Genomic DNA, 10,845 nt, shown 5'->3' with positions numbered 1-10,845 from the left:
GAGGCGGAGCTCATTTTACTAAAATGGCTATAACTCGTGAACGAAATGAGATATTTTCACCAAACTCGGTACACATGTGTAAGAGGTCAATCTGAGGTCACAGTAAAAAAATAGCGGCGATTGGCCACATGGTGGCGCTATAACATGAAAAAAACATAAAACAGGCTATAACCACCTGACCGTTAGTCCGATTGACTTGAAAATTGGTATGCAGTGTCTTGGTCCAAGGTGTCATGTATGTCTATGAGGACATTGGTGTATCTCAAAAAACATGGCCGGCATCGGCCAATGAAGTTTGAGCACCTATTAGACAAGGTTAACGGTGACTGATTGAAACAAAACTCAGTGGGCATGTTCGACTCATGGCCCTAGAGGTCTGTAAGAATTTTGAAAGAAATCGACCACTAGTTGGCGCTAACAAGGTTTACACCCTCTGTAATCACGTGGTGTTGCACACATCAACACAATATGCATATCATTTGATAGATCTGCTCATGCTGAACAACTTTGCCTCAAGAGCCACTGCTGTCAATCAAACCGTTCATTAAATATTCGCAAACATGTTAAAAACCTACTTTTGCGAACTAGTCCCTGGTTTTTCGCCCGATCAGAACCAGACCAGTCTAGGGCAATTCTCTGGACTCTCTAGATCAATAATTATCAAAAAAAAGTTGAACTTTTGCATTTGAATGGCTGTAATAGGGTCATTTAGAAAATGGGCGTGGCAAAATACACTAAAAAGCCTATAAATCCTTAATAAAAACTCAGAACTTCACAAAAATTGATGAGCATATGTGACATAACATGCTAAAGAAGCATGGAAATTTTTATGGAGATCGGACTATAGGTGGCGCTATAACTGTTAAAAAGCTTTAAAACCATATATTTCCCATGGTAAACTACCTGTATTGGCTGTAAATGGTCTTTTCCGTCTATTATGTCATGCTTGCTAAATAAAACGTAATAACTTTTTATGCTTTTGTGCTTAAAGGCCTTAATTGCTTGAACCCCGCTAAATGCTGCTTGCAGCTTTAATTAACTATTGATTTCATTAGTTAGCAGATTTGCCCAATAATGAGTTAACGAGTCATCCAGGTGGTACAAATGGTTTTCTGTTTGGCTTTAAAAGACCTGGTTGGTTTTGAGATTTTAGCCTGTGCAGTTGAATTGGTTTTCTTAGTGGCTCAGTTTGTGTTATAAAATGGGTTTGATTAAAATTACTGTTTTGGTAGTTCTTTATCACCAGTTACTATGGCATGGTGAGTTAAATTTTTGTTTGCTTTTAGTAAGTTTACTTGTCTGTTAAAAAAAAAAAAAAAAAAAGTCAAATGTGTTTCTCAGAATTCAGCTGCTTAGTCAAAGATGGATCCTTAGATTTATCCTTGAGTGATGTTGGGAGAGTAGTTGGAGAAAAAGGTTTGTAGACCTTGTTTGTTTCATAATATATACTCTTGTACTAAGATAATGAGTTTATACTAACCCATTTACATGGTTGTTGTTTTTGCTATTATTTAACAAAAAAAATGTATTTCTCTTTCTCCCTATCTCCAGACAATTCTAGCTCTGTCCAACTGCAGGGAACTTTTAGCCCTGAGGGGTCCAGTTCTGTCAATGCCACCTTCAGCCAGGACTATTCTGAGGGGTCGGGTTCAGTGAACGCCACCTTCAGCCAGGACTATTCTGAGGGGTCGGGTTCAGTGAACGCCACCTTCAGCCAGGACTATTCTGAGGGGTCCGGTTCTGTCAATGCCACCTTCAGCCAGGACGATGCTGAGGGGTCCGGTTCTGTCAATGCCACCTTCAGCCAGGACTATTCTGAGGGGTCCGGTTCAGTGAACGCCACCTTAAGCCAGGACTATTCTGAGGGGTCTGGTTCTGTGAACGCCACCTTCAGCCAGGACTATTCTGAGGGGTCCGGTTCTGTCAATGCCACCTTCAGCCAGGACGATGCTGAGGGGTCCGGTTCTGTCAATGCCACCTTCAGCCAGGACTATTCTGAGGGGTCTGGTTCTGTGAACTCCACCTTCAGCCAAGATGATGCTGTGGGGTCTGGTTCTGTGAACGCCACCTTCAGCCAGGACTATTCTGAGTGGTCGGGTTCTGTGAACGCCACCTTCAGCCAGGATGATGCTGAGGGGTCCGGTTCTGTGAACGCCACCTTCAGCCAGGACGATGCTGAGGGGTCCAGTTCTGTGAATGCCACCTTCAGCCAGGACTATTCTGAGGGGTCCGGTTCTGGGAACGTCACCTTCAGCCAAGACTACTCTGAGGGGTCCGGTTCTGTCAATGCCACCTTCAGCCAGGACGATGCTGAGGGATCCGGTTCTGTCAATGCCACCTTCAGCCAGGATGATGCTGAGGGGTCCGGTTCTGTCAATGCCACCTTCAGCCAGGACTATTCTGAGGGGTCCGGTTCTGTGAACTCCACCTTCAGCCAAGATGATGCTGTGGGGTCTGGTTCTGTGAACGCCACCTTCAGCCAGGACTATTCTGAGGGGTCCAGTTCTGTGAATGCCACCTTCAGCCAAGATGATGCTGTGGGGTCTGGTTCTGTGAACGCCACCTTCAGCCAAGATGATGCTGAGGGGTCTGGTTCTGTGTACGCCACCTTAAGCTGGGACGATGCTGAGGGGTCCGGTTCTGTCAACACTGCCTTCAGCTAGCATGATGCTGTGGGATCTATTGTTTTAGCCCCTGTCTATTTAACTTGACATGAGTCAAGATTCTGTGTAACAATAAAATTGGCTTTTGGAATGGGTTTCATGGTTTGGTTTGTCAACTCATCTTTCTTTTAGGTTTCACTAAGGTTTTACAGCCACTTGGATTAGTTTGTGATGGCTTTTATTGTCTTGTGGATGACAGGAGGCCTGTCTTTTGAGATCCAGTTTTTCTCAAGGAGTCTGTGAAGTACCGTGAACATTTATTCTTCCAGTTTGACTTCTTTGAGGACTATGATAGGAAAAAGTGACTGCAATATTTTGCAGATATTGTGATCATTCATAGCCTGGCAAGCCAGACCTACATCAAGATGTTGGGTCTGGCAACTCACCATAGACACAGCTCAATACGAGGGGCGGGATAAACGGCTGTCTTTCAAATTCCCTCTGCACGCATTAGGACAGCGCTTCAACCAACCAGAGCGTTTTCCCAACAGCGGAGCTAGTTGATAGATTCAACTTTTGCCATATCTGGCCGGCAAAACTACGAACACATCTTCCTTTTAAGAATGACTTAAGTGCTGTTCTATGCTCTTTTCTCAAAGAAAAACTTAACTCCAAGTCCTCCAGAGTCGCGGACAAAGCCGATTCGAAAGATGTTCGCCAGCAGCAGCCATTCTTTGTTTTCAAGTAGCAGGTAACCGTCGCAACTCTGTCGTCATCATGTTAAGCCCGCCCCGCCTACTCTATACACGATGTGATTGGCCTGACCCAATTTAGGTTTTTGCAGCTTGAAAGTCAGTGGAGAGTTGCTAGACTGCCCTGGCTGCAAAATACATTTTGCTGCCGCTAGGGTGCGTCTAGATTTCTAGGCTAGATCATTCATAGATAAGTGAATGATTGAGTCCTACTTACTTGTGGAAGTAGTTTGCCCAACATTATTCTAGTGTACTTCCCACGATATTACTCTGTAGGATTGGCTGAATGATGTGTTTGCTTATTTCATTTGCAGCACACAAATGATGTTGCATAATTTGAATATAAATTTTAATTGGTTAGTTTTGCTTTCAGAATTTGTCGAATGTCCCTAAAGCTCCTCTGGACTCTGCGAATGAAAGAAATGTGTAATAATTTTATTTATTTTTTTAAACGCACTATATAATTCTCAAAAAAGAATTATATCTATAAAAAAAAAAATCCATCATTCTAAAAAACTGTTATAGCAAACAGCCATTTGGTTGCTGATGATCTACAACACGGTAAGACAAAAACACTCATACTTAAATGAAAACTGATTGTTATTGATATACTGTACAGTTGTCAACATTTTAAGTGGATCAAAACCTTTCATCAAAGTTATACATGATTTTGAACAATACCCGTTTTTGTCTTAGGACAACTTTGATGATCCACTTCAAATGTTGACTACTGTAGATGAAGCTCATATTACACATGTTTTCTATACTTTGTTGATGTGTTTTCTTTTGAAAAATGAAGTTAGGCAGATCATTCATGTGTTTGGCCTTTTTTGATGAACATTAAAGTCCCTGTAAAGTCAAAATGAAGTATGTGTTCTGAGTTTGTCACACCACAGAAAAATGTGTAATTAGCCACCCAGCCAAATTTGAATGATAAAAAAAGCCGGCAAGTACATAAAATAAGCTATCAAAATCTTGAAAAAATGAGCAGTTGTCTCTGCTCTCAAACGCTGGGGGCGTGTCCACTGGCTGCGCTGAAACCACGCCCACTCGCGGGAAAGCTGCCGTCGCCTTACTCAACTGTCTGTCACCGCTACAGCCGGAATGGATGCTCCTAACAGCTTAATTGTTTTTACAAAGCCATACATGTTCGAGCCTGGACTACCTACTATAATTATAACATAAGCACACAAGGCAACTTACACTCATTGGTGGGCACGCACTGCCGACGATAGCACCAGTTGTCGGCGCGACGGGAGTATGAACACCGAGGCGAGAGATAGTCGGCTCGGCCTCATTCACCAGTAACAGCGGATTATCAGTGAATCCCAGTTGTCTCCAACGAAAGTTTATAAAACTATCCCGTGTAAAATGATCACTACAGAGGCAGGTTTTGGCGGTGATCCTCAGCTCTCCTCTCCATCAAGGCGGCTCTTCACTAAATTAATCCACCTCTTCTTGATAATTTTAATAAGGACACCGATCTGTTTTGTACGTGATCGCATCCAGGTAGTACGCATTTCCGTAACGAAGGCATAGCTAGCTAGCAAACTGTAGGCTGTAGTAACCATTGATATCATATAAACTCGCGATCGGCAAACTGATGTGAATGTGCTCTATTTATATTGTTAGGGGTGGGGACAGCGTCAGGGGCTCCAGTGCGTCATCAAGTAGGGGCGTGTCCAGGAGCTCAGGGGCTTCAGTGCGTCATCGAGCCCCCGTTTTAGCCCCGCCCAAAAAATCCGGAACACAGCAATGGTGAAAAACTGTTTAACGGTCTAACTCCACAATTCAGTACTTCACAGTTCACAGTCTTTGTAATATGTTTTAGCAAAACATTTCTAACATTTCTAATGTGTTTAGAATTTTTTTTTAGAATTGCCTTTACAGGGACTTTAAACTAAAAGCCGCAAAACACATTTTGTTGCAGCTCTTGGCTCCTTAATAATGGCAGAGAGTCTCTAACGGGTGCAATCGATTTTTATTCTTCAAGAATCAGCATAAGCACCGTGAAAACTAGAAGTAAACACACAAAAAGCTGGTTAATGAACCTTTGGCACAAATTTTCAAATAAATCCTCACCCCTTTTACAGTGCATCATCATGCATTTGTGTATATGTGCAATGCACATCAGAAGACCTTTAAAGCTATTTAAAAATAACAACACATAAAACAACAATTTGCTCACTAAACACATGCAACTTTCCTGGTACAAGATACAAAACAATTTCCAGTAACAAAACAATTTCCAGTAACAGACAATGTAGACATTTTACATCCTTAAGTTATGTAATTCCGTTTTCACAATGTTTTTGTGGAGTTGCTTTGTCTTATGTCCACACATTTTGTGCTGTTTTAGTTCAGAGACCATCAAGCTAGCGGCTAATTCAGGAAAGCAGCTAGTTTAAAGTTTGCACCATTGGTGAGTGGAGTGAGGTGTGTATAAATTTGGCTTCATGTATAAGAGAATGAAAGGCTTTAATGATGTAAAATGTGTACATTGACAGTTACTGGAAATTGTTTTGTTGTGTATCTTGTACCAGGAAAGTTGCATGTGTTTAGTGAGCAAATTGTTGTTTTAAATAGCTTTAAAGGTCTTCTGATGTGCATTGCACATATACACAAATGCATGATGATGCACTGTAAAAGGGGTGAGGATTTATTTGAAAATTTGTGCCAAAGGTTCATTAACCATTTACTTCTAGTTTTCACGGTGCTTATGCTGATTCACACTTACATATAATTTTGAGGGAGTAAGATTTAATGCGTATTTGGCGTGCTGTCCGGAGGGAGGGCTCCGAGCTCAGAATTCAGCCCGAACCCAGAGTACTCCCCCCACATGTTAGTGTTTAGAACTAGAAGTGTGGAGAAGGGGTGGTGGGGGGATGCTGCAAACTTTCAATGGATCGAGGTAAGACTGCTGAGTCTATATATACCCTCTTAATCATTGATTGCTGAGTGCTATCCACTCGTGTTAATTATCTGAACTTGCTCCTCCCGAACTTAGTTAATAAAACTTAATTTCTCGAAGAATAAAAATCGATTGCACCCGTTAGAGACTCTCTGCCATTATTAAGGAGCCAAGAGCTGCTTCAAAATGTGTTTTGCGGCTTTTAGTTTATGTTCATCAAAAAAGGCCAAACACATGAATGATCTGCCTAACTTCATTTTACAAAAGAAAATACATCAACAAAGTATAGAAAGCATGTGTAATATGAGCTTCATCTACAGTAGTCAACATTTGAAGTGGATCATCAAAGTTATCCTAAGACAAGAACGGGTATTGTTCAAAATCGTGTATAACTTTGATGAAAGGTTTTGATCCACTTAAAATGTTGACAACTGTACAGTATATCAATAACAATCAGTTTTCATTTAAGTATGAGTGTGTTTGTCTTACCATGTTGTAACTCATCAGATCAACAGCAACCAAATGGCTGTTTGCTATAACTGTTTTTTAGACTGATGGTCTTTGTGTGGTTAACACATTTTTTAGTTTTAGTTCTTTTTTTTTTAACAGTGGCAGAAATCTCTCTTCTTCCCCCTTAAAATAATATCACTGATGAAACCCTCTAAAGAAAAAAAAATTCTCAAGTTTAAAAATTTTTTTTTACAGTATGTATTTTTCTGCTCACCCTCATCATAAAGGTTAGCTGTTGCCTGTCTGTCACCCCCTGCTGGACTTACTTTCTAATGGGCAGAACTCAGATGAGAATTATATAATGCATTTTTATTTATGACACATTTCTTTCATTCGCAGAGCCCAGAGGAACTATAGGGACATTCGACAAATCCTGAAAGCAAAACTAACCAGCCTCTGATGGTCCTCGGTCATTTCTGACCGAATAATTTTCTGTTTTGAATTTCTAAAAATCACAGCTTCATCGGAAGGTTATGATACTTGGTGACTTTTCTGGGATTAGGTATGTGAATACAAAAAAAAATTGAGGTCATGATCCGAGCATGCTAAGTGGTCGTAAAAAAAATAGTCACACTCGTGGTCTTCGGTCAAAAATGACCGACCATAGGAAATGAATGGGAAATTTACAAAAACACAAAAATTCTCTGAATTTTTGTCTGTACAATCTACAAATCGGACACGATTCTAAAAAAAAGTACACCGCAGTAAAGGGGTGACACTCTACAACATCAAGAGTGCAAAAAATTCACACCCACCCACACACACACACATACAAACACACGTTTATACACATACACACCAATAAATTCAGATTACAAAAATCTGTTTTGAATTTTTAAAAATCACAGCTTCATCAGAATGTTACGAAACTTGGTGACTTTTCTGGCATTAGGTATGTGAACACACAAAAAAATTGAGTTCATGATCCGAGCATGCTAAGTGGTCAAAAAATTAGTCATGATTTTGGTCTTCGGTCAAAATTACCCCCATAGGAAATGAATGGGAAATTGACAAAAACACAAAAATTCTCTACAAATCAGCCACGATGCAGAAAAAAAGTGCTCAGCAATGAAGGGGTGAATCTCTAAAACATCAAGAGTGAAAAACATAACATAATTAATAATTATAATTAATATATGTATATATAATTAATATAATAATAATTAAAATTATTAAAATAATAATTAATAAAATGTTATAAACCTTGGCAAAAAGTATTATTTGAGAATTTCTAAAAAAATACATTCAATCCACATCTTAAAAGTAAGTAATTTGGTCCAAAAACAACTAGAATTGACAAACATCTCCATTTAGAGCTATACAGGCATCTAGTGGTAAACCCATGCAATAACATGTTTTATTTAATTTTATGTTTAATAAATTGATTAATTTTTTTTAATTAGATTTTTTTTCTGAAAGCCTAGTCTCTATTTTACCCGAAAATACTGCATAGAATAAAAAAAATAAAATAAAAAAAAATAATAATCATTATTTCCAATGGCAAAAAAATTGACTATAAATATTGCATAAATATAAGTTCAATCAAATTGTCTCAAAATTCTAAATTAAAAAGAATAAATATAGAACAAAAATAAATTTCATTGGTTTTTACCGGGATGGAGGAAGTTTAATTTTTAGGTGTCCGGTCATTTATGACCGGGAAGGCCCCCAGTGTGACTGCTAAACGAAGACCATCAGAGGGTTAAAGTTCATTCAAATTGTGCAAAATCATTTGTGTGCTGCAAATGAAATAAGCAAACACATTCAGCCAATCCTATAGAATAAAATCGTGGAAAGTACACGAGAATAATGTTGGGCAAACTACTTCCGCAAGTAAGACGGACTCCTTAATCATTCACTCATCTATGAATGATCACAATATCTGCAAAATATTGCAGTCACTTTTTCCTATCGTAGTCCTCAAAGAAGTCAAACTGGAAGAATAAATGTTCACAGACTTCTTGGGCAAAACTGGACCTCAAAAGACAGGCCTCCTGTCATCCACAAGACAATAAAACCATCACAAACTAATCCAAGTGGCTGTAAAACCTTAGCAAAATCTAAAAGAAAGATGAGTTGACAACCAAACCATGAAACCCATTCCAAAAAGACAATTTTATTGTTACACAGAATCTTGACTCGTGTCATGTTAAATAGACAGGGGCTAAAACAATAGATCCCACAGCATCATGCTAGCGGAAGGCGGCGTTGACAGAACCGGACCCCTCAGCATCGTCCCAGCTGAAGGTGGCGTACACAGAACCAGACCCCTCAGCATCATCTTGGCTGAAGGTGGCATTCACAGAACCCACAGCATCATCTTGGCTGAAGGTGGCATACACAGAACCAGACCCCTCAGCATCATCTTGGCTGAAGGTTGCATTCACAGAACCAGACCCCACAGCATCATCTTGGCTGAAGGTGGAGTTCACAGAACCGGACCCCTCAGAATAGTCCTGGCTGAAGGTGGCGTTCCCAGAACCGGACCTCTCAGCATCGTCCTGGCTGAACGTTGCGTTGACAGAACCCGATCCCTCAGAATAGTCCTGGCTGAAGGTGGCGTTCACAGAACCGGACCCCTCAGCATCGTCCTGGCTGAAGGTGGCATTGACAGAACCAGACCCCTCAGCATCGTCCTGGCTGAAGGTGGCGTTGACAGAACCGGACCCCTCAGCATCGTCTTGGCTGAAGGTGGCGTTGACAGAACCAGACCCCTCAGAATAGTCCTGGCTGAAGGTGGCATTCACAGAACTGGACCACTCTGCATCATCCTGGCTGAAGGTGGCGTTCATAGAACCCGACCCCTCAGAATAGTCCTGGCTGAAGGTGGCGTTCACAGAACTGGACCCCTTAGGGCTAAAAGTTCCCTGCAGTTGGATAGAGCTAGAATTGTCTGGAGAGAGGGAGAAAGAGAAATAAGTTTTTTGCTAATAGCAAAAACAACAACCATGTAAATGGGTTAGTATAAACTCATTACCTTAGTACAAAAGTATATATTATGAAACAAAAAGGTCTACAAACCTTTTTCTCCAACTACTTTCCCAACATCACTCAAGGATAAATCTAAGGATCCATCTTCGACTAAGCAGCTGAATTCTGAGAAACACATTTGACTTTTTTTTTTTTTTTTTTTTTTTAAACAGACAAGTAAACTTACCAAAAGCAAACAAAAAAATAAACTCACCATGCCATAGTAACTGGTGATAAAGAACTACCAAAACAGTCATTTTAATCAAACCCATTTTATAACACAAACTGAGCCACTAAGAAAACCAATTCAACTGCACAGGCTAAAGTCTCAAACCATCCAGGTCTTTTAAAGCCAAACAGAAAACCATTTGTACCACCTGGATGACTCGTTAACTCGTTATTGGGCATTCTGCTAACTAATGAGATCAATAATTAATAATCACCCACCATACTAGCTGATTTTAGGCTTGTTCGACTTCATACAGCGCTGCTTCTCCAGAGTGGCTGCAAGAGCTCTGATGACGACACAGCTGTTTCACGATTGGCCGGATTCACCGCATGACAACAATCACATGTATTTCGTGTTTATTCGAACACCTTCAGTTCCACTAATTCTCACAAATCTGTTTTATAACAGTAAAAGCTCTTTTCATGTAGTCGTGATGTTATATTGTGTCATGTTTATTAAAATAAAACTGAATAAAAAATCAATCAGATGAAGGTCTCTCAGGAGACAAGAAGTGAAACTAACATTGCATTCGGATGTGTCTTGATGACTTCCGACCTTGGAATGTGTCCTCTGAAGGCAGAATTTATCAGTTTTCGGATGCAGCCACCGTTTCGAAGCACTAGAAACACCAAGCGCTAGCGACACCTGCTGGTCAAGACTATATACTGTAACTGTCACAAGAACAGTTTCAAACATGTATAACATCTTTTACAAACCAAAGCAAATTAGCTTCTGGTTTGGCCAGAAAATTAACAACTCAACTGAACAGCTCTTTAGTATGAGTTTGTATCTGTTAGCAAGGTTTTTGAGGAAGCAGGAAGAGCAGCTTTTGGTTAATATATTGCAATTTCCTCCTCTTCACCAGAGGTT

At 40.1% G+C, this 10,845-nt stretch overlaps 1 protein-coding gene and 1 long non-coding RNA gene across 2 annotated transcripts; one reads left to right on the top strand and one right to left on the bottom strand.

The window, feature by feature from the left end:
• Window positions 1–1,142: 1,142 nt before the first annotated feature.
• On the top strand, window positions 1,143–1,907 carry LOC309491752. Its single transcript, XR_014203292.1, has 3 exons — window positions 1,143–1,259; window positions 1,342–1,416; window positions 1,552–1,907. It is a non-coding gene; the product is annotated as an uncharacterized lncRNA (long non-coding RNA).
• Window positions 1,908–8,877: 6,970 nt separating this feature from the next.
• On the bottom strand, window positions 8,878–10,072 carry LOC309491750 (uncharacterized protein). The gene is made up of 3 exons (XM_082190784.1): window positions 9,961–10,072; window positions 9,798–9,872; window positions 8,878–9,669 (listed from the first exon to the last, which is right to left on the bottom strand). The coding sequence occupies exons 1-3, from the start codon at window positions 10,016–10,018 to the stop codon at window positions 8,969–8,971; spliced, it is 834 nt and encodes a 277-aa protein (XP_082046910.1). The 5' UTR covers window positions 10,019–10,072; the 3' UTR covers window positions 8,878–8,968.
• Between the last annotated feature and the right edge of the window lie 773 nt (window positions 10,073–10,845).

The sequence above is a fragment of the Leuciscus leuciscus genome, assembly GCF_965113295.1.
Source record: "Leuciscus leuciscus genome assembly, contig: HAP1_SCAFFOLD_518, whole genome shotgun sequence".
NCBI lineage: Eukaryota > Metazoa > Chordata > Actinopteri > Cypriniformes > Leuciscidae > Leuciscus > Leuciscus leuciscus.
This window is presented reverse-complemented; position numbering and strand designations above follow the sequence as displayed.

Excerpts from the sequence above, each read along its gene's own strand:
- LOC309491750 (XM_082190784.1), bottom strand. The coding sequence starts at position 10,018 with ATGGGTTTGATTAAAATGACTGTTTTGGTAGTTCTTTATCACCAGTTA. Across the intron at positions 9,873-9,960 it reads TCACCAGTTACTATGGCATG|AATTCAGCTGCTTAGTCGAA; the intron begins GTGAGTTTATTT and ends TGTGTTTCTCAG. Across the intron at positions 9,670-9,797 it reads GAAAGTAGTTGGAGAAAAAG|ACAATTCTAGCTCTATCCAA; the intron begins GTTTGTAGACCT and ends CCCTCTCTCCAG.